Below are 21956 nucleotides of genomic sequence, written 5' to 3'. Positions count from 1 at the left end.
TTTTTTTTAACAATACCTTTATCAAATTCCAGAATACACATTCTACCGATCATATCTAGTGTTACAACAATCAGCAGGTTAAATAATAAACTAGTTTCTACACGATACACACCCATACAGAAATGTAATATGACATACAGTATATGTCCCTATATCAACAGTGATGTTGCTGTATATGTCACCTACAAGGGGATGTATTATTATCACATACATCCTCTGGATATATTAAGATATATATGAAATATCAATACCAGCAAAAATGATGTATGTACATATGTTAAAAATATCTATATGATGAATCAATATATGGTATAAAATGTTGCAACCATATATGTTAATGAAATATATTATTTATTATGTAACTATATCAAAACAACATACATAAACATAAATATTTGTATGGGCTAGACATATGTCAATATACCAAACAGTTCAATTTTTCATGAGTTTTATATATCATTCTCATTTCTTTTTATTTAAAATGTATATATATTTCAAATATGGAAATTCAAGATATGCATTCTACATTTGCGTATGGACATCAATTGCAGTCACTACAAAACTTTAACTGAGAATAATATTGGAATAATATGGTGAAAATACTGTCTAAATATTTCTAAAAAGCCATATCCATGGTAAAAAGTTATAATTTATCAACTATTTAAGTCTTATCTATTTCAAGTAACACTGTACATCTAACACTAAACCAGCTTGAAAGTAGCCTGTGGTCATAAAACAAGTTAATTTTAATGTTTCTCTTCTCGACCAGCGGCTGTAATGTGATAGAAAATTTGATTTTTGCCCGAAATGTCCATTTCAGGGATCTAGTTAACGGGCTAATGGCCGATCCTCGGCCCCACAACCAGACCTATGGACTAGACCCATATTCGCCGCGCTGTGTATTCTGGGAACACACAGTAATTTCAAGATGGCGGCGAGCAGGAGGCTGGCCAAGGTAAATCTCCCGATCCCGTTATTTTCATTCTATTTGTAATGTGAATAGACGCGTTGGCAACTAAGTGGTGCGTTCTTTATTCGCCTAAACTCATATAGGATAATGTTGTGGAGTGAAGACACATTTAGAGTCTGTTTTTAGCTGTAAACTTGTTAAAAACGAGAGGTCACTACTGCTCACCCAGCCGACCCAATATCAACGGTAGGCAGCCAAGCACCGGCAAATTAGGCCAGAGAGTCTAGAGTCAGCCTTCCGAAGACCACCATCGAGATGGTGCTTCGTTTACCAGCCAACACCGACTGCCAGGCAGCTATGGGTTGTATGACCGAGGGAGCGGGTTTAGATGTGGCCAACAAAAGACCATGAGCGAGTTTCCACCGCATAAGGCGTTTGCTAATCAGCTAACACGCTAGCCTCGGATCTTAGCTGCGTTTTAGCTAGCTAGCCGGTGAGCGTTAGCCAAACTCACAGACAGCCGGGTTTGGGAGACCGTCATCAGGGCACGGCTGAGCACGAAATCAGCCTAAATCCTCAGCTAACATTAGTCACTGCTGTAACATGAGGGCGACACACGGCAAACGTGTCTTTTAAATCAGATTGTTCACCTCAGTCTTAAGCTGCCACCCACAGAATGAGGGCGCTTGTATGTGAAAGTAAAAGTCAGAAGAAATGTCACTGCTGTTGGCCCAGGATACAAAGAGCTATGTTAATTACTTACCTGACCTCTTTTGATTTTGCATTATTATTCCATTACAATTCATTCATATTAAATGTAGAGGTCATACGTACTGCATAAAAAGCACAAATCACCCTGGCAAAGTATCATATACTTAATATGTGCGGTTGAGATCATAACACAGGATGTGCCGTTTCTGAGACAAGTCAGTGTGCTTTGTAAAGAAGCTGCTTTGAACCTGGCGACACAAAACAATATTTAGCTTGAAAAACTGGTTGTCAGAACACAACCAGGAAATCAGCCCGAGAAAAGACAGAGGCATGACGAAAGTACGGTCTTGGTTATCAGCAGTGTTTCACAGAGCAGTAGTTTAGACTTGTGTCTAGTCACCAAAGATAGACTCCAGCAGGATCTAGCAGATGACAGCGATTAAAGACCAGGCTTACACATCGCGCCTTTGTTTTGTAGGAATTAATCAAACCAGTATGTCATGATGTCTGTCCTTCCCCTGATCAGACAGTCCCAGCCAGCACCAGTGTTATTATGAGCTAGGAAGGATGACACTAAAATTATTAACCTTACTATCAGGCTGCAGTTTGCTACGCTGTAATAATATCACAGTAGCATCCCACTGAATACAGTATTTGATATTGCATATCTGTTTCAGTCGTTATTGAATATAGCTCTGATTTTATTGTATGCATATTTAGATCATCATATACAGCTGTACATGCTATCACATTTTGTCTGTGAGGTGGCGGGCAAGAACCTACCCCCTGTGCCACCCATCACCTCCCTTTAACCACATTGTGATTAAGGAATCAATAAGAATTTAAAAACAGTGAATCATGTTTCTTAATAAATCCCCGGTTATAGACTTGGAACCAGTTCCAAACTGGTTTATTATACCCAACACTCAATGAAGTGGGTGAAAAGTAGAATATTTCTTCATCCCTAAATGGAAATCAATAGCAGCACTTGTACAGCTCTTAAGTAAATTTACTAAAAACTATTTTTTTATGTTTCAATTCTTTCTGTCACCTGCTTCCCTTGTGTAACGTTCACTGTCTGCTTCTTCCCCCAGGAACTTGAAGAGATTCGCAGGTCTGGAATGAAGAACTTCAGAAACATTCAAGTCGAGGAGTCAAACCTATTGTCATGGCAAGGGCTCATTGTTCCTGTAAGTAACCGCTCCTTGTTTGACTTCCCTTACATCTGCCCACAGGTTCTTTTACTGACCTTCATCTCTCACTTTTAGGACAACCCTCCCTATGACAAAGGTGCATTCAGGATCGAAATCATTTTCCCCACTGAATACCCTTTCAAGCCTCCCAAGATCACATTCAAGACAAAGATCTATCACCCCAACATTGATGAGAAGGGCCAAGTGTGCTTGCCTGTGATCAGTGCAGAGAACTGGAAGCCTGCTACCAAAACTGACCAAGGTGAGTGTGTTAGTGTTGTAGACAGCCTCTGTGGTAAGGTGATGCTACATCAATTGGTGTCATAAAGTCCATGTGTCTACACAGAGCAGGGCATTGAAACTGTTCCCTAATGGCGCTAATACAAGTTTTAGTTTTAATAACAAAATGAGACATCTTTAGTACTTTATGAAGTCAATTAATTTTGTCTTGAAACAAGCTGAGCCAAACTTAAACTCATTTATGTGTTATAAGTCTGATCTGATAAATCTGGAAATATATGAAAAAAGCATCTGTGTTTGATGTATTCCAGTACTCTGAGTTAAAGACATACTGTAGAGACCCAGTCCTGTCAGTAATTAAATATGCCACATTTAAAATGAAACCCACTGCTGTAGTAGTAGCTACAAAAGAAAGTATCTTACTATACAAAAATAAGTTAAAATTGGACAGCCATGACCAGGGTTCAGTATCATGTGTTTACATCTGTTAAAGATTCACCACATTCTAATTAAGTGTCCTGGTGTCTTTTAAAGTAATGTTGAAAGAAGTTCAACGTGGTTCAGTCACATTAATACAGTCGCACATACAAGCCCATTCGTCCAGCTGGATTAGAGAGACTCACAAGGTGAAAACAATACGAGGCACGCTGTCACAGCAGGTAACCATGCTGTAATGACTACTGATGTGCAGACAGACTAACGGACACCTGCACACACCTACCAACACCTCAGTATGTTCACTGAACCGTAAAGAGAGGAGAGAATAAAAACAACACTGAACTGAAACTGAGACTATATTTGGTGTTTGACTGTGGTTAGTTAGTAAATGAACATACAGATAACAGCTCTCAGCTGCAGCTTTCATGTGTCCTGCTGAAAGCTGGTGATGGGCTGATGGTGCCTCATGTACTGTTTATCTAGATTTATAAGTGTTAGGGAAAAAACAGAATATACTTCACCAAGGTCACCAAGTCATTACTGCAGGACAGTAACAGCCTATAAAATAATAATTATCACATTGTTCTGGGATGGTCTGACAGTTAATGTTCTGTAGACGGTCCCACACACAGGATTTAGGAGCTTTTGAAATTAGCCATAACTGTCCGACATGCTTCCTTATTCTCAGCTGATAGATGAGCAGCTGGAGGTAAATATGAGTTTGTGCTGATGGATCTCTGTGGTGAAGTTAACCTGCAATGGCTGGTAGAGGAGCAACCCACACAGAACTCAGTCTTACCAGTGGTTTGCATGTTTAAACCAAACTACTACCGTCTGCTTACACCTTCATTAGTCATGGTCATTCCCAAAGCATGCAGCAAAACTGGTTTTCAAAATGAAATGTTCAGGTGATACAACCACCTTAAAATTCAGCGCTTTCCCGGCAAAATCCAGGTCTGCATTTATAAAGTCCTGTCTATGAGTAGTACTGATTGGACAAAGTTAACTCTGAGAAGCTCACCACACTTCTGACCAAAACAGTCTAGTTAGGAGGGAAACGCAATTCTGTCATCTTCACCGTGCAGCTGCAAGTGAGCACTGCAGTCACACAGCTCGTCACACATGTAGGTTCATCCTCTATTTCACCGGTTCACTTTGACTGTCTCAGCAGCAGCTGTATGAGGGTGCAGAGGCTGGTGAGGTTGCAGCACCGCCTCCTCTCGCCCTGCTCTGTGCTGACAATATTAATTTCAGCTACAGGGAAGTGCTCTGACGTCAAACCTCTAGACTGAACCAGAAGTGGAAGTTTGTTGTGTTGATTACATCTGCTGCTGGTGTTCACCTTGCACCTGTACTTTATCAGAGAGCTGACGGGTTTTATCATGAAGGACTGAGAGCTGAAAGAAAGGCAGACCATCCTCTAATTAAAAACTAATTAGATCAGTTTTCCTGCACAGTTCTGGGATCAATGGGTCATCCCACTGTTACAATAACCATGGTGACTGGTCAGAGTGTGCAGCTACTTGTGTTTTATTATGTGTTTATAACAATATCTCAATAGAAGTTGTGTGAGTTTACATGTTATTACAATATTTCTTCATTGAAAACAGTCACAGTGGAGAATTATCAGGTTAATTACACTGTTACATTATTACATTTTGTTTCCACATGCTTTCAAGTATGAAAAGACGCTAAATGAACACTGTCAGCTGAGTACACTGAGTGAATAATTTTAACAGTATTTGTATAGGAATGATTCTGTCACAGTGTTGATCACTAAAAGAGGCTTCCAATATATCTCTGAAAACATGATTTAAAGGCTGTGGCTGATTTATGGCAGCTCACTGACTGAGCTCCACCTCTTGTCTTGTAAAGTGTGAGTGTCATTTCATGGGCTCTTAAACAGTCGTGTAGATTGTTATCAGGCGTTAACTACATGCACAGTTATATTTTGAGTAAAAGTGGGCTTCAAATGATCAGATATGACCATTGGACCGTAATTGTGCTGGACTTGCACCGTGGCTATGGCCAAAGTCTAGGCAAGAGAATATAAAAGAGATTTAAAGTTAACTTTCTCAGGTTCCCACTAACTTAGTGAGTGAAGCCTCCATGTGAAACAGTGATGTACGCCACCGTGTGACCAGTGGAGGCAGCACAGCCATCAACCAAACCTCTGCCAGTTCTCATTAATTAACAAGGCTGCTGCTACAACGGAGTGAGCTGGTTAATACTGGAGGTAACTCGGTGGTGCCAGTGTGTTCCAGAATTGACACATTATAACTAACTGTGTGAACCACTTGGAGCAGAGACCATTTTTAATTGAGGTCATTAAAGTGACTGGACGTTAAAAGACAAAACATGAAATGGAACAAACAGGTCACATAAGGTCATAAGGTCAGTACTGTGTCTCACTGATGCTCTACAACAGTTACTGATCCTGATGATGATAATAATGATGATGATACTCACTGTCTGACATGTGAAAGCATCAAACCTCAACAGTTAGTTAGCTGAGTTAGTTCTACTACTTAAGTGTTTACTAATGAGCATGTAGGTCTTCAGCCCTGATCAGCCAATCAGAGTGCACATCTGGTTTCATAGAGGGATGTTGTGTTTATGTGCTGGTCTTCCATTCTGAATTCAGCGTTTTCATTCAGCATTGACAGTCAACACTCATGTCTGATGATTATTTGTATTCACAGTCACAGCAGCTCAGTCACAGACCACTCCACCATTGAACCCTGCTCACACAGTAACAAAGGAACTTCAAAGAAAACATATGCTTCATTATGATGTATAATTGATCTGTTTACTAAAGTTAAACAAAATGACCTGAAGCCAGTGGTCACTTGTGTTCACTGGTAGATGGTTGTCAGAGATGTGAACTGGTTCAGTTACCTTGACCTCGTTACTCTCTTACGCCCCGGCTCAGACCACGTGGAGCCAGACTCCGTTCTGTTCTCAGGTAAATGATGGTGCATATCTGACTTGTTTCTGTGGCTGTGTGTGTCTTGCAGTAATTCAGTCCCTCATTGCGCTGGTGAACGACCCCCAGCCGGAGCACCCCCTGAGGGCAGACCTAGCAGAAGAATACTCAAAGGACCGTAAAAAATTCTTGAAGAATGCTGAAGAGTTTACAAAGAAACACGGCGAAAAGCGGCCAATGGACTGATCACCTGACGAGCGTGTAGCCCTCTCTCTGTCTCTTTCTCCCCCTCTCCTCTTATCTCACCCGCCCGACCAAATACCAAACCTCCTCTTCTCGCCTCTCTGCTCTCCCCCCACACCTCGCCACCCTCCTCGCTCACTCCCTCCCTCTTTCTCCCCCACACTAGTCCTCCCTGCAGCCCAGGAGCTGCCCAGCTGAAGCCCGGCAGTGGCAGCCTAAGCTGCCCTCCCCATCCAGGACTCTCTGTGGATCAGACAGCTTCCTCCCCCACCTCTTCCTCCTCCTACTCCTCCTCGGCCATAAATATCCAGACCATTTCTAACTTTCTACTCTTTTCTTAAAGTGAAAAATGGAAATTGAAATGCTAAGGGAACACAATGTTCAGATGAAGTTAGATGGAAATACTCAGAGTAATGTGTTGATTTTCTGTTGGCTTTTCCTCCATATAAACAGCTCTTGTGTTGAATAGATCTCACTAGACATGACTTTTCTCAAGTATTTTATTTTTGCAGAGCAGGAGAAGTGATTGATTTATTCTGTTTTTCTTTTGCCCCATCAATAATCAAACGTGACAGACAGAAGCAGCTGTAGTTAGGACCTGGAGGTGTTTCCCTCCCCTCCTCTGCTTCTAGACTTGCACTGTCCTCTGTGGAACAATCCCTTATACACACACACACAGGTTAAAATCCACTCAGCAGAAACATACAGTCACAGGCCACATACATGATTTAAATAGTTGTTGCTGTAAATGCTACAGAAAAGTAAAATCAGTTGATTTCCAAACACGCAGCTCTCATCAACAGCAGTACCATCCAAATGTTGTCAGATGTACGTTGAGATGCTGTTAAACTGTTTCCTGCATCACAAACGGCTGCTGTCACTTTCTTTTCCTGGGTAACAATCATTTTCTCTCACCACCTCCACATGTTTTACTTTGACACTTGATGTATTAAATTGATGGGAATGTGGGAAGAGCCTGCTCAGTTAATTTGAATCTTCCACGCATGTCTCCTCTCCCACCTGTATAACCACCTGTCACATCAGAGGCAGAGCCCTTTACCACACTGAGACATATTCCAGCAGCAGGTTGTCAGCTGCCCGGCTGAAAGGGACCCGGCTCATCGGGAGGGGAGGGGGAGGGAAAGCTGGAGGAGGAGGCGCTCAGCTGGAAGGGAGCTCAGCTCCTGGGGGTGGTCCTAGAAACAAGCACCTTGAAGGCAGCTGGGAGCGGATTGGCTGTCCGGGGATGTGTCAGGACATGGGAAGGGACTGCAGTGGCCAAAATTCCACCATGTAACAGCTGTTTGATCTGGTCCCAATATTGTTTCATAATAAAGATGGCTAACCATTTGGCCTCACTGTCTGCCTGCTGGTCAACTGGATGTTCACATTTTTGGCTTGTTTGACTGGACAGAGCAGAGCGAACACAGACCCATCCACATGATCAACTAGTACTAAAAATCAACTACCCCTGTAGTTGATTTTAACAATGCAGTTTAATTAAACTGTGCTTAAGTACTGAAGTAATTGTACAGGATAATGAGCAGTGTGTGCTAATTAGCTCCTCTCATGCACTGTCGGGTTGTTGTGGTTGAATAATCTTCATGTTGGTGTGTCACAGTGCTGGTGAGTCCAGGTTTAACATTATTGCTAAATTTGGACTCATGACATCCTCATCAAACAAACTAACGTGAGTTAAAGCTGCTGAGTGAACTCATCAGTGTGCAGATCCTTGATTTAAGTAAAGGTATCTTTGCCACAAGGAAAAATATGCTATCATATATTAAAGTATTTGATTAGAACTGATGAATTAATAAAATTGTAGTTTTAATGTTGCAGCTAGTATTGACAATTTATTCAGCAACAATGCAACATGTTGAAAGCTCTTCGCTTCGTTGAAAAAATTTGAATCTGTGAAGTTACTGGTAAATAAAGCTTGATTGATAGTAGGCTTCACCAGTATATACTACTAGTCTACTTCTCTCCTCCACTGGTGTCCAGCTCCAGCAGCAGTGGTGTCTGTGTCTCACCTGACAGGTGACGGACAGGTGGCTGAACTGTCCCAGCAGGGAGAGTTAGCAGAGAGAGGTGCTCAGCACAGACAGAACTCACCCGTTAAAGTTATTAGAGAGAATCAGAGAAAATGTGAACAGACAAATAACAAACAACAAATTTCTCAATATTAATGAGACGTTTGAGTTTGACATCATTTATTGGCTCACACTGTCAGAAGCTCAGTTACAACCTTTAATTCAAACAGCAGTGCATAAAAAGTTTCAACAGAAACTAAACCAAATATAAAAATTTAAATACCCAGACTATAAATATTACACTTAAACTGTATTGTTAGAGGTGATTGTTAAACACACCTGGCAGGTGATGAGATGTTCAGTGCTACTTGTGCAACACAGACCTGAGATCGCTGGAGATCATCCCTCCAAACACCACGTGGCTTCATAAACCTGGTAAAGGCCTCTGAGGCAGAGATAGTCTGCTGGGCCTGTTACCCCACAACTCTTCTATGGTACAGGACCACCCAACCCCAGACTGCTGTGTGGTAGTATGAGACATGGACCTCAAGATCAGATAAGTCATGGTAAAGAAAATTATTAAAACATGAGTCTTATTACTTTAGTTTCATTTATCAGTAATTATAATGTTTTACTCCCCATGTTAAAGCTCAGATGTGCAGACATGGTGATATCACTACAGACTGATCACAGAACAGTCACAGTGGATGATAAAGGACAAAACTACATTATAAATATGTGGAAAGAGGGGCTTGTAGGTAGTGCAGTACAGTGGTCTGTGTCAGAGCAGTGTACAGCAGCACTGAGTATGGCTTTCATAACAAACACCTGTTCACCTCTAAACACTGCACAGAAAATGTTCCAGTTTGTAGGTCACTGTAGTTCTTAGTAGTGTTTGTGTCACAGTCAGTGTGAAGAGATGCTACTTCCCGTCTACAGAGAGCTGTAGTCCTGATGCTACTTCCCATCTACAGAGAGCTGTAGTCCTGATGCTACTTCCTGTCTACAGAGAGCTGTAGTCCTGATGCTACTTCCCATCTACAGAGAGCTGTACTCCTGATGCTACTTCCTGTCTACAGAGATCTGTAGTCCTGATGCTACTTCTTATCCACAGAGATCTGTAGTCCTGATGCTACTTCCTGTCTACAGAGATCTGTAGTCCTGATGCTACTTCCTGTCTACAGAGATCTGTAGTCCTGATGCTACTTCTTATCCACAGAGAGCTGTAGTCCTGAGACCACTGATTCCTGTCTATACCGATCTGTAGTCCTGATGCTACTTCCTGTCTACCCTCTGTGACTCAGTTCAGTATATCATTGAAGGTTCCTTCATGATTTATTGTGAAAAGGTAGAATGTGTTCCTGGGTTTCAGTCCTTCATGATTTTAACTAAGTTAATGACTCATTAGTAACAATTAACCAGCATGGCAGTGAACACTGTCTTAAACCTGTGCTTTGGGCTTATGGGAAATGGTGTTCATATTACATTGTTGGTTGTTTAAAATTCACCATTTCCTGTTAGACACATGTAGCCCCCACATCACAGACGGTTCATTATAATTACAGGGTTATCGTTGCTGATTTAGAGCTAGTTGTGTTATTGTAAAAGTTAGTTTGACTCTGAATGATGCTGTTTTAAACCACTGGAACAGAACCTGGGAACCTGGGTCCACGCTGGTTCTCTTTAGTATAAATAGATGCTTGTGCAGTGGTCAGAGGTCTTTGAAGGCACAGAGCTGCACTCTTTCCTGGCTGTAGAGGGCCTGCAGGGACGGGTCTCTGAGCACGCTCAGCTCGTGCTGTCTGTCAGCTGACTGGGAGAAATCATCAGGGCCCTCTCCACAGCCTCCCTCCTGGGGGTGACTGGGGTAACCTGGGTGGACCATTAGCTCTGCGGTGACCACAGGTTGATTGGAGCCTGATGCGCTGCTGGAGGTAGTGCCTGAGGGCCCCGCAGCCAGAACGTGGCTGAGGGCTCGCTGCAGGTTGGGGACGGACATGTTCTGGCCCATGGTCGTCAGTCCCAGGTACACGTTTGGCCACCTGTGGACATGGAAAAGGCTTAGACTCTGATTAGACCTCTCAGTACCAAAGCCCACTGACAGACACCGTCACAGATGAACATCTACTTTTAAATCCTGTTCACACTTAATAAATTTAACTTTCACATAATTATTTACCTGAAATAAAGCAAAGAGCAGCAGCACCAGTCTGATAGATGTCTGTGTGCTCACCATGAACATGTTAATTAAAAGGACTGGCTCTATAATTATATAATATATGACTGTATAACTGAGTTGACTCCTGATTCATTAGTAAGGGCTTTGGAAGAATCAGGTGAGTTCATCTCAGACTGTCGGTTGTGCAGCTGCTCTGTGTGAGATGTGTAAATTCTCACTGCACATTCTTCCATAAATACCAGTTCATGTGGTGAAAACTGTATGCATTTTATTGTGCAGATGCATCATTAAACATCTGGACCCAGGACTGTAATCACTAAACTGATCACTTAAATTCACTGTTTTTACTGCTGTTCTCCGTCCACACTCACACACCAAAGCATACCTGATTCCATAGCGTCTGAAGACTGAGATGGAGTCCAGAGCATCCTTCTCCACCTGTGTGTAGAATCTTTGGATGTGTGCTGGCAACCACGGGCAGCTCTGTAAACCTGGTTCCACTGGAACACGAGTGTATGGGATCCTGAGGTCTGACAAGACCTGTGCAAACACCTCACGCACCTCTGCAACACCCAGCACAACAATCAGGTAATGACAAACTGACTCCAACATTAATAGTGAAGATATGAAGTAATGAAAGTGTGTGAGTCTCCAGTCAAATCTCCAAAAGACAGCAGTGGTAATGTGGGAGGAGCTACTGCTGACACTGACAACACAAGTTATTTGTGTGTTGAATTGAATGATTCCTAGATTTCTGGTGTAGGATATTTCAGGCACCTTTAAGTGCGACACCTTCCAAAGACTCATCCCCCCTTTAAACCCCAAGGCCTAGTTCCTTTTCCACAGCTGTAAATTAGTCATGATGCCAACTGCAGCTCTGAACAGTTACCACATCAGGCGACTGATCAAAGACGTTCTTGAAGGAAGCAGAGATAAGACCAGATTAAGCAAGTGACAGCCAATGGCCCATGAGAAATTCCACAGGCCCTGTCTCGTCTCCTGTTGGCTGTGGCTCTCTGGTACCTGCTCCTGCCAATTTACCTGTAGTTCATCGTCTCATCAACCAGTCAGGCTGCTATAGCTTTTAAGCCCAGGATCTTCCCTCCAGCCTTCACCAGGGGTCGGTTTCACAAAGACAGACTTTGACTGTGTCTTAGATATAAAAAAGAGTCAGACTTCAGATGGATGTCTAAATTCATCCGTTGCACAAAGCAGTTTAGTTCTTGACTATCTTAAGCCGGACTGTGGTACAATCAATTCTGATTAAATTAAGACATTTTTCAATATAAAAAAATGGCTGACCAAAGAGCCGCATCAAACCATTGAGCTTTGGTTACGCCAGAAGAACATGTTTGTCTTTTGGAAGAATTCATCACTTACAAGGACGTTTTACGTGGGAAATTCAGTGAAAAGTGAAACAATAAAAAAAAAGAAATCTCTGCTGTCTTTAAACACTTAAACTTTCCCTTCTCTTTGCTCACTATAACAATGTTACCAAACCACAAATTATGAGCCATTGTTTTCCTGTTTTTTGTTGTTGCTGCTCAGCGCAGGTGTCACTGATTGTTACCATGGTAACATTGGTCTTAGGCCTGGGTTGGCCTATGGGTAAGGTGTTTAATTTTTTTGGCTTAAAATGAGTCAGTCATTATTTTTGTGAGATATTTTAACTTGCATTAAACTAGTCTATGAACAAAATTAAGTCTGTACCAACACTACAGACCAGTCTGACATATCTTTGTGAAACCGACCCCAAGTCATTCAGTCTAAACCAGTGGTACAAACGGCCAAGTTCCTTCTTTCTTGTAAAAACCTTCTTGACCTGTCCTCCTCTCAACCCAGTCTGCCCGATCCTGGCATCATCTCTGACCAGTCCATGAGCTTTGATGCACACATTAAAACACAGACTAGGTCATGTTTCTTTCACCTCAGAAATATTGGCAAACTTGGTCTATGGTATATATACACACACACACATATATATATATATATATATATATATATATATACATATATTTATATATGTGTGTGTATATACCATAGACCAAGTTTGTATCACAGATGTACTTCACCCCCACACACCAAGCCAAGCTCTTGGATCTTCCAACCTGGGTATTCTAAGCATACCATGAACACACTTTAAGACCTGGGGTGATCACTCCTTCGAGTCAACAGCTCCTAAGCTCTGGAATAGTCTCCCACCAAATCTGAGATCCTTGCACCTTTGGACTTTTAAAAAGTGACCTGTGTCCTATATCTGTCTTTTGTACATTTTATCTGGTGTTTTTATTTTTGCTTTTATTTGAAGTATTTAATTCTTTCATTTAATTTTATTCATTTGACAGTCACCTTTGTGACTAGTGTCTGCGAAAGTGCTATATAAATAAACTTTGCTTGCTTGTACAGGTGTTCCTAATAAAGTGCTCAGTGAGTGTATGTTAGTTAGTGAGGAATGTGTAGCTTGTTCAGCCATGTCCACGTCCACGTTACAGTTACAGCTGAGTCTTTTACCTGGCAGTACATGAACATGCTGGTGTCCGTCCATGTGGTGAGGCAGGTGACCTGTCAGTTCTCTGAACAGCCTCACCTGGGCCCTCAGCTCCAGATCCACCTGGGAAAGAAAAAATACACCTGGATATTAATGTAATAGAGAAATATAATATTTTCCCTATCTTCTGTTGGTAGCTGAAAATCAACATGAGATATGTCACTAAATGAGCTGTTTGTTAACTTTAAAACCACTGTGAGAGGAACTTAAAGTTAAATATACAACACAGCAGTGATCAAGTGACAACTCCGTTCTCACGCTGAATTGCTCAACATAAACATGACTTCACTACACATGCTGTGACAGTTGAATCAGGTCAGGTTTCAGGGTGAACCCTCGAACCAAACTAAATAATAGTGGAGTTTCAATTCAGTTCACAAGTAAATTCTCTTTCCAACCAAAGAAATAAAAGAGAAAAGAGAAGAAGTAATCTAACTGATTTGAAAAAAGGATTCTTATTTATTCAACTAAGTGTGAAAGATATTGTGTTTTACATTCTTAGTTATTGTGTGATCAACAAACTGTCACGCCAGCATTAAATATTAAAACAAAGAGAGTAAAGTCATCACAGTTTGTTCCTTTTGTGTGTTTCTTTTTGTCATTTTTTTTGTAGTATTATATTGTTGCGTAAATGAAAAAATGAATACAACACATGCATGTAATGGGCTTTGGAGAAGTGTACCTGATTCATGCTGAGCTGCCCTCTCTCCAGGGCCTGACGGAAGCCCGTCTTCCCAAGGAAGAAGCCCCGCTGGTTAATCAGTGTGGAAGCCTGCTGGAGGCTCGGACACACTGGAACGCCCTCTGACAGGTTGGCATGGAGACCGATGGGGATGTTGTGTCTGACAAGAAAAAGAAAAACTTTTTTATCATATCATGTGATGCTGGCTCAAAATGTCTGACAAGTTTAATGCTCCACACTTTATTAACTTGAAAAAAAATTATCAAACTCACTTCAACTGATGCAATACTTAACAATGTTTTAAAAATAAATCTTGTTCATTTAAATAAAGAGTGCATTTAGGGAAATGCATGAAAGAAACAGGAACTGTTGCATCTTCAAAAGTTTGAGCACCCTAATAAGTTGGTGCTTAGGTAGAGTTTTGGTTGTTTAATGCTGTATTAACTTTCACTCACAAGCCAAGTCTTTCAAAAGGCATGGATCCGAGGGCACAGATTATGACCTGAGAGCACGGACTATGAATCCAAAAGCATGGCTTATAATTAACTGCCTATTTACACATGGATCTTATTTTCTCCTGCCTTTACCTCAGTACATTGATTGAATTTTTGTAACAGGTAATTTTGCATGCCAAAACTTGACCAAGGCAGGCCAAGCAATCAGCCCTGACTAACAAGGGGACTGCACCAGTACAGTACCATACAGTACCTTTTAGCCAGATCGGCTGCCTCTTTGGCAGCAGAGGCATTAACCAGCAGTGACACATTGGAGATGCCTCCAGCCTGGAAGCAGTCCACAATTCCCTGGTTCCTCCTGGGACAGTAGCCAAAATCATCTCCCGTAACCACCAGCTTCACCCTGGGTTGCGGCATAATTGCTGGTCTCTGAAGAGAACACATAGGAGACAGATGAACGCTCATCATTAAGCAATTAAATAATAAGTGTTTGATCCTCAGCTCCTTCTGTACACATGTCAAAATATCTTACATTTCTCCTGATGGTTAGACCAGTACTTTCCATGGAAGCTCTGCTATTAGTGAGTCTTTGAGTGAATGAATGAATGAATGAGAAACAAACTGTGACGTGCTTTGGTAAAAGCATTACGAAATTGGTGTCTGTTTACCATTCTATTCATCACTACAGGAAACGGCAACTAGTCAGTGCAACACATACATGCATGTGACTTGTAACAGTAGTTATGACTCATTGTCACAATTACATTTTACAGTTAACCTATATAAAATAGTCTAAACTGGAATTTAGGCTCACAGCTACAAAATGATGGCAATTTAATGAAGGCAATTTAATGAGCAAATATCTCAGGTTAATCCTGAATGGAACTGAAACACCACAGTGAACTTAGCTTTAAGTTGGATGTTTGACCCAAGAGGCTAATATGTCAGTTTAAGAATAGATTGTGAACCACAGGGTCATATGATGTGGGACGTGGAGGCCAGAAAACATTATTAATAAACATGCAAAATACTAATATACAGTGTCAATGATGTGCCCTCTTTAAGCTATGTGATCACACATTTTAGAATAATCTCTGAGCCACTCACATGATGTCACATTGTGGCTGACAATCATCTACATGCCCCAAAGAGATCACAGCCCTTTACATTGTGCAGCACAATGGTATAATGTAACAGTACAATATAAAGGCGTGTAATATTCCCTTAAGCCACCACCAGTCGTTACCCAGACAGTAAAATGAAACTTCAACATATGGCTGGGTCCAGATGCTGGCTGTTATCAAATTTTCTGTATGCGCCAAAGTTTTCTACATGTGGAAGTAGCATCTGACTAATATTCTGTATATGACCAGACCTGATCCTACAGCAAACACAAGGTGAAACTTTATGAGACCCTGCTGGATCCGGACTGAATGTCTGTCCAGTATCCAAGTATTACTTAATTAAACCATAGGAATCCAATGTAACAATGAACACTGCAATAAATACACCCTCTGCGCAACATAAACTTTTACTTTATCATTATTATTACTGACACTGTTTGAATTAAAGTCGAAAGATTGCTGTCGTTATTGGTAAAGCTGGTCTGGACTATATTTTGGTCAGTTAACGTGACATACACTAAATGGGTGACAACATATTCCAAAAACCTCTCGACAATCCATCACAAAACTACAGTTCACACAGAGCTAAATCGACTCCTCTCATTTAAACAGCCCCTGAACATTTTAAGACGACACCGTCTTTATTTCCTCTCAGTGTCATCGCCGGGAGACCGGCTGTTGACATCCGACAGGTCCACCCCTGTAACTCAGACGACATGAACACAGTCCTGTCCTACGAACTAAAGAAAAACTCGGTCTTACCCATTTTATCACACACGTCTATCCATATGTGTCAGACGCCACAGAGATTCAGTGGAAATTAGCTGTACTTCCGACTAGCAAACCGCATTAGTGTAGCCTGGAGTTACTAGAATACGACGCCCTCTGCTGGAGGAAACATGGCGGCTCCTGTCCGGCTGCTGGCAAAAAAATAAAAAATAAAAATAAGACGTCTGGCGGTGTTTCAGTTATATCCAAAATAAACCAAACCAAAAAACTGTATCTTGCTATGTCAACCTATCGTTTACTTTAATCGTCTCTTTCATAATGGATGTATTGTACTGTATATGTACTTATTTTGCGCTTGGTAATCATATTAAATTTGCTCTTAGTAACCCTATTCATTGACCTAACTGTTAATTCTTACCATTATAAAAATGAAATACCATTTTGTAGCGAATACTGTACATGTGATAGCGCTTTAAGGAATTTTATTGTGAAAAAATCGTACCGGAAACTTGACGTACCACATTCTCTTCTTAAATGATAAGTGTACAGTCTACTCTAGAAAAGTTACTACCTTTGTTTTTTCCGGGAGAACGCAGAGATAACGTAAAACTGATCACGGGAACAGGTAATTATACTCCGAAACACCTGAGCCACTAAAATAAACATTTAAAAAGCGTCAAATTCCATCACGTCTCCATTTAAATTCTCAGTGACTACATGTACCGACTCCTTTACCACCAACAGTCTCCGTGAACATACCTTCCACAGCCACAGCCTCGATGAATACTGAGCTCAGTGCTGACTGTGTGTTACTACATGTGTACAGATGTGGCCTCCCTCAAGTGTTCACGTCACGGACTCCTTAGAGACACCTTGGTCACACCAGATCCAGGTCCAGGGCCCTGATACCCAGAGAAAACGAGACCAGAAGAGCACAAAGGACTAAAGAGAAAAAAATCATAAAATCGTGCACGCACACACCTCCATATAAATAGCTGTTTATAAATCACAATTAACTTGAAAACGTGTGAACTTTGTCGCCTCATATTCTGCCAAAACACTCCCACAGCAGACCATAAATGGTCAATGAAAATCCCTCATGAATATTGACACAGCCTTCCTGTTGTTCCTTTGGAGGCAGTGTCAACAAAACAAAGTGTGAGAGGCTGACAGCTGCAGCAGCTGTTAATCTAAAAAAAACAAACTTCAACACCCAGCATAGGGATATGTCTCTCACGCCCAGGTGATCAGGGGTTCAGGTGGTGGACAGGTGTCAGGTGAGGTGGTGTGAGTGTCCTGACAGCACAGTCATAACTGAAAACTAATTAAAATCATACGGTGAAATAGTCACAGTATTAGAAGAATTTGTTAGGAATCTATCAAAACTCAGTTCTCCAGATCTGTGAAGAAATTGTATTATTTCGGGACAAATCTGAGTTTAGTCTAAGCTTGTACTTGACTTTCACTTACTGGACAAGTAAGTGAGATAGTAATAACATTGCTATGTCAGGTAGCTTGTCTCACCCTGTGGAGCGCAGCAGCTATGCTGTAATTACTAACAGAGGATCTTAACACTGGACATGAAGGTAGGGGTGGGCGAGATAGATAGATAGATAGACAGACAGACAGACAGACACTTTATTTATCCCCTAGGGGAAAGTCATATGTCCAGTAGCTTATTGGTAATAATAATAACAGTTAATAATGAATAAACAATAATAATTAATTGAGTCCATTTCCATTGGCTGAGGTGTTGTATAGCATGATGGCAGTGGGAACAAAGGATCTCCTGAACCTCTCTGTTCTGCAGTGCAGTGAAATGAGACATTTGCTGCAGCTGTAGCTGCTTCTCTGTCCTGCCAGCATGTTGTGGAGAGGATGGTTGGTATTGTCCAAGATGGCCTCCATCTTACATTACATGCGTCTCTCCACAACAGTCCTGAGTGAGTCCAGACTCCTGACAAGCACAGACCCAGCCTTTCTGACCAGCTTGTCCAGTCTCTTTGTGTGTCGGACATGCTGCTGCCCCATCAGACTGCAGCATTAAAAAGTTCACTGGCCACCACTGACTGATAAAACATACAGCATTTCACTGCAGACGTCAAAAGGACCTGAGCCTCCTGAGGATAAAGAGCCGGCTCTGCCTCTTCAGGTAGATGGCATCAGTGTTCAGGTACCAGTCCAGTTTACTGTCCAGGTGCACGACTAGGTATTTATAAGTGTGCATGACTTCACTGTCCTTCCCTTGAATGTTGACTGGCTGAAGGGTGGGCCTGCACCTCTGAAAGTCCATGACCATCTCCTTGGTCTTGGAGGTGTTCAGAAGGAGGCAGTTCTTGTCGCTCCATTCACTGAAGGCCATCGTCAGATCCCTGTACTCCTCTCCCTGCCCGTTCATGATATGTGACAAAATAGCTGTGTCATCTGAGTATTTCTGGAGGTGGCAGGACTCAGAGTTGTATTTAAAATCAGCCATATACAGAGTGAACAGGAACGGAGCCAGAACAGTCCCCTGTGGAGCCCCAGTGCTGCTCATCACTGTCCCTGAGACACAGTTACCCAGCCTGACCTATTGTGGTCGTCTTGTCACGTAATCAACAATCCAGGACTTGAAGTAGGGATCCACCCCATCCCTTCCCGCTTGTCTTGTCTAGTGCATGTTCGACCTGTGGCTTCAGAAGGTGGAAAAGCAGCGGCTCCAGGGTCTTCATGATGTGTGATGTGAGGGCCACCGGTCTGTAGTCATTTATCTCTGCAAGTCGTCCTACTTTAGGGACCAGACCCCCTGTTTGTAGGCTTAAGTTAAAGATCCTCTGGAGATATATCGAATATACTCGATGTATCGCGGCTTGCTCCATGTGGGATGTAGTAAATGACAATATTGCTAACAACGAGTATAAAGTGTTACACTTGTTACTTTTCATTATTAACCCATGCTGGTATAATTCAGTTAACTGTGTCCATACCTGGATCAACGACAGATGAACTACGAGCTAGTCAGTGCATTTCTCCATCTGTATGTGACGATCTTTCACTGGATGTTTCCAGAGATCGCTCGTGTTTCTGCCCAAAAAGACTGAACCACACTTTGAACATTTAGTTCTCTCCACCATTGAGCAGCGTCTCTGTGTCTGTGTGTGTGCTGCATGCGAGAGAGAGAGAGAGAGAGAGAGAGAGAGAGAGGACCTTACCTACACTGCACAGGTCCGGTTAATACCAGGTTTCAGTACCCAGCCGTATACACAACACAAACTATAGCCGCGTTTCAACCGAAAAGGAAAGGAAGTAAAAAGTTCCTGTGGCCCATTGTTGTCTGTGTTTCCACCTCGGCCTAAAGATTATGCAAAATTATTACTTGACATTACATTATTCACAGCACTTTGAGGACATAACATGAACGAAAATACGGGATAAATAGCGTACTGTATATATTCAATAGCCTACAGGATGCAGCATTTTATTTTCAAATATGTGACGATCCCGTATTATATGTGAAGGGTGGAAACCCTCGCCACTCCGGTTGTTGTGATCCTATTTTTTAAGCCCTGTTTCGGTTTTTTACCTTCTCCCAGGCCTGTTTCATGGTGTGGAAAATGATTCACTGTGGACTTTTAAACATGGCGGGTATAATAAAATGCAGCAAGTACTTGACCAGTCAGAAATGTTCAGCACTGCAGACCACACCCCCCAAAGTTCCTGAACCTTTGGAAAGTACTACCCCCCCGACCAGGTACCTTTTTGGGGGTCAATCAATTACCCCAGAACTAAATTTAGACCCTGGCTCCTGCGGTGGAAATGTGCCGGTTTGGAACATTTTAACAACAGACTCTGCGGTTACTTCCTGGGACTGGTACTGTTCACCAAGAAGGCTGCTGCATTATTAGAGCCTCTCTGTGGTCTAGAAGAGTTATTGTAGAAAAATGTAGAAAATTAAACAATTGATCGGTGGACCGGCTGGAAATGATTGACGGGCCGGCGTTAGCCCACGGACCACTAGTTGAATAGGCCTGTTCTACAGGTTCTCATTCCTGTCCAGAGAGTGACCCATGTGTTTGTTTAACAGGAAAACACTCGCCACTAATCAGAATGGATCTTAAACAGTTTACGTTGCTGGAGCCCGTATGCAAATCTTTGCAAATACTGCCATTTAGTCGGCACTTAGACAGACACACCACATTAAATAAATGTCAAGATATTAACGTTACATTTTTCTCCTTAAGGAGTAGTCTATAAAAGTGCACAAATGAATGCCATTATTTATATGACATAATGTAAATATTCTTAACCTCAATGCATCGGCAGTTGCGGTTGGGCAGTTGTTTCTTCCCTTGAAATGATAAGGTCTATGTGATTTCCAATCAGAAACTGATGAATTAGTAGCACTCAACACACTTTAAACGCCTTAAGACGTTCAAAATTAGCACGTTAACACGGCATTTTATACCGTCTTTAGAGGTAACTCACATGCTAAGACAGCATTTTCTGCCTTTATGCAAATTTGATGTCTTAACACGTCAATCGGTGTGCCATAGAACTGAGAAGAGAGCAAAAAAAGTGAAGCGCCAAAGTGACTTTATCGGTAACAGTAACTTCAGATGGTCGCAGACGAATTGGTTCAGAAAAGAAAGGGCCTCTGCTTTGAGTGTGCACAGCAGCTGCACCGCTAATATTGACGATCGTGTGAAGCTTTAGAAGTGGCGCTCATTATCTAGCAGCAGCAGCACACCGCTGCTGAATGAATGTAGGTGAAATACTGGCTTCTGGGGGCTGAGACAGAGAGGCCATCTTGAAACCCACAGCCTAAATAACCAACCAGGTGACACCAGTCAGGAAGAACCTGAGAAAAGGAAGCAGGGACAGGCCAAAACAAATAGTCTCACACAGCCCAATGCTGTCACTTTCCATCTGATGCATTCAGGTATTAGGCTGCGCTGTGGTGATATATCTAATGAAGGGTGGCGCATGATGCAGTGGTTAGCACTGTTGCCTCAGTGTGGACCTGCCAGCCAGCTGGGGCCTTTCTGTATAGAGTTCTCCCCGTGCCTGCATGGCTTTTCTCCGGGTACTCCAGCTTCCTCCCACAGTCCAAAGAAATGCAAATTAGGTTAACTGGTGACTCTAAAGTGCCCATAGGTGTGAATGGTTGCTTGTCTCTATAAATCAACCCTGTTAGATTGGAGACCTGGTCCAGAATGTAACCTACTCTCACCCAATGTCAGCTGGGATTGGCTCCAGCCCCCCCCCCACCGCGACCCTATAAGGATAAGCAGTATGGCTAATGGTTGGATGGATATTGATCAAATATGGCCAGACATCTGGTGCCAGCTATTGTAACTACTGTATTCTCACTATTGGCAATCTGCATGTACTAGTTAAAAATCATGTAACATTCAACTCCAACTTTATTTTATAATATGTTTTTTGACTTTGTTTCTTCATTGTTTATTTTTTTAATCTGTTTTTTTTTGTACATTTTTCAGTTTTTCTGCTGTTAAGTACTTTATTAGTTAGATACAGTAAATACTGTATATTTATTTATCATTATTGG

General features: G+C 41.9%; 2 protein-coding genes across 3 annotated transcripts; one reads left to right on the top strand and one right to left on the bottom strand.

Annotated features, from left to right (window-relative positions):
• The first annotated feature begins 886 nt into the window (after nt 1-886).
• ube2l3b (ubiquitin-conjugating enzyme E2L 3b) lies at nt 887-8024 on the top strand. Its single transcript, XM_023397766.1, has 4 exons — nt 887-955; nt 2716-2811; nt 2890-3076; nt 6510-8024. The coding sequence occupies exons 1-4, from the start codon at nt 929-931 to the stop codon at nt 6662-6664; spliced, it is 465 nt and encodes a 154-aa protein (XP_023253534.1). The 5' UTR covers nt 887-928; the 3' UTR covers nt 6665-8024.
• An 830-nt stretch (nt 8025-8854) lies between these two features.
• On the bottom strand, nt 8855-17188 carry ydjc (YdjC chitooligosaccharide deacetylase homolog). Of its 2 annotated transcripts, none has more exons than XM_087171652.1 (6): nt 17168-17188; nt 14809-14984; nt 14101-14260; nt 13382-13481; nt 11256-11433; nt 8855-10733 (listed from the first exon to the last, which is right to left on the bottom strand). In XM_087171652.1, exons 2-6 carry the CDS (start codon nt 14970-14972, stop codon nt 10403-10405), a joined length of 933 nt encoding a protein of 310 aa, XP_087027778.1. In that variant the 5' UTR covers nt 14973-14984; nt 17168-17188; the 3' UTR covers nt 8855-10402. The 2 variants fall into 2 exon arrangements, with proteins under 2 accessions (XP_087027778.1, XP_023253296.1); XM_023397528.2 differs by lacking the exon at nt 17168-17188 and adding an exon at nt 16442-16597.
• Between the last annotated feature and the right edge of the window lie 4768 nt (nt 17189-21956).

The sequence above is a fragment of the Seriola lalandi genome, unplaced genomic scaffold, assembly GCF_002814215.2.
Source record: "Seriola lalandi dorsalis isolate HSWRI2012SDOR001 ecotype SW California unplaced genomic scaffold, Sedor1 jcf7180002054883, whole genome shotgun sequence".
Taxonomy (NCBI): Eukaryota; Metazoa; Chordata; class Actinopteri; order Carangiformes; family Carangidae; genus Seriola; species Seriola lalandi.
The sequence above is the reverse complement of the archived record's forward strand: the minus strand, read 5'-3'. Positions and strand labels throughout refer to the sequence as shown.

Excerpts from the sequence above, each read along its gene's own strand:
- ube2l3b (XM_023397766.1), top strand. The coding sequence starts at position 929 with ATGGCGGCGAGCAGGAGGCTGGCCAAG. Across the intron at positions 956-2,715 it reads CGAGCAGGAGGCTGGCCAAG|GAACTTGAAGAGATTCGCAG; the intron begins GTAAATCTCCCG and ends TTCTTCCCCCAG. Across the intron at positions 3,077-6,509 it reads TGCTACCAAAACTGACCAAG|TAATTCAGTCCCTCATTGCG; the intron begins GTGAGTGTGTTA and ends TGTGTCTTGCAG.
- ydjc (XM_087171652.1), bottom strand. The coding sequence starts at position 14,972 with ATGCCGCAACCCAGGGTGAAGCTGGTGGTTACGGGAGATGATTTTGGC. Across the intron at positions 14,261-14,808 it reads GCAGCCGATCTGGCTAAAAG|ACACAACATCCCCATCGGTC; the intron begins GTACTGTATGGT and ends TTTTCTTGTCAG. Across the intron at positions 13,482-14,100 it reads GGCAGCTCAGCATGAATCAG|GTGGATCTGGAGCTGAGGGC; the intron begins GTACACTTCTCC and ends TTTCTTTCCCAG.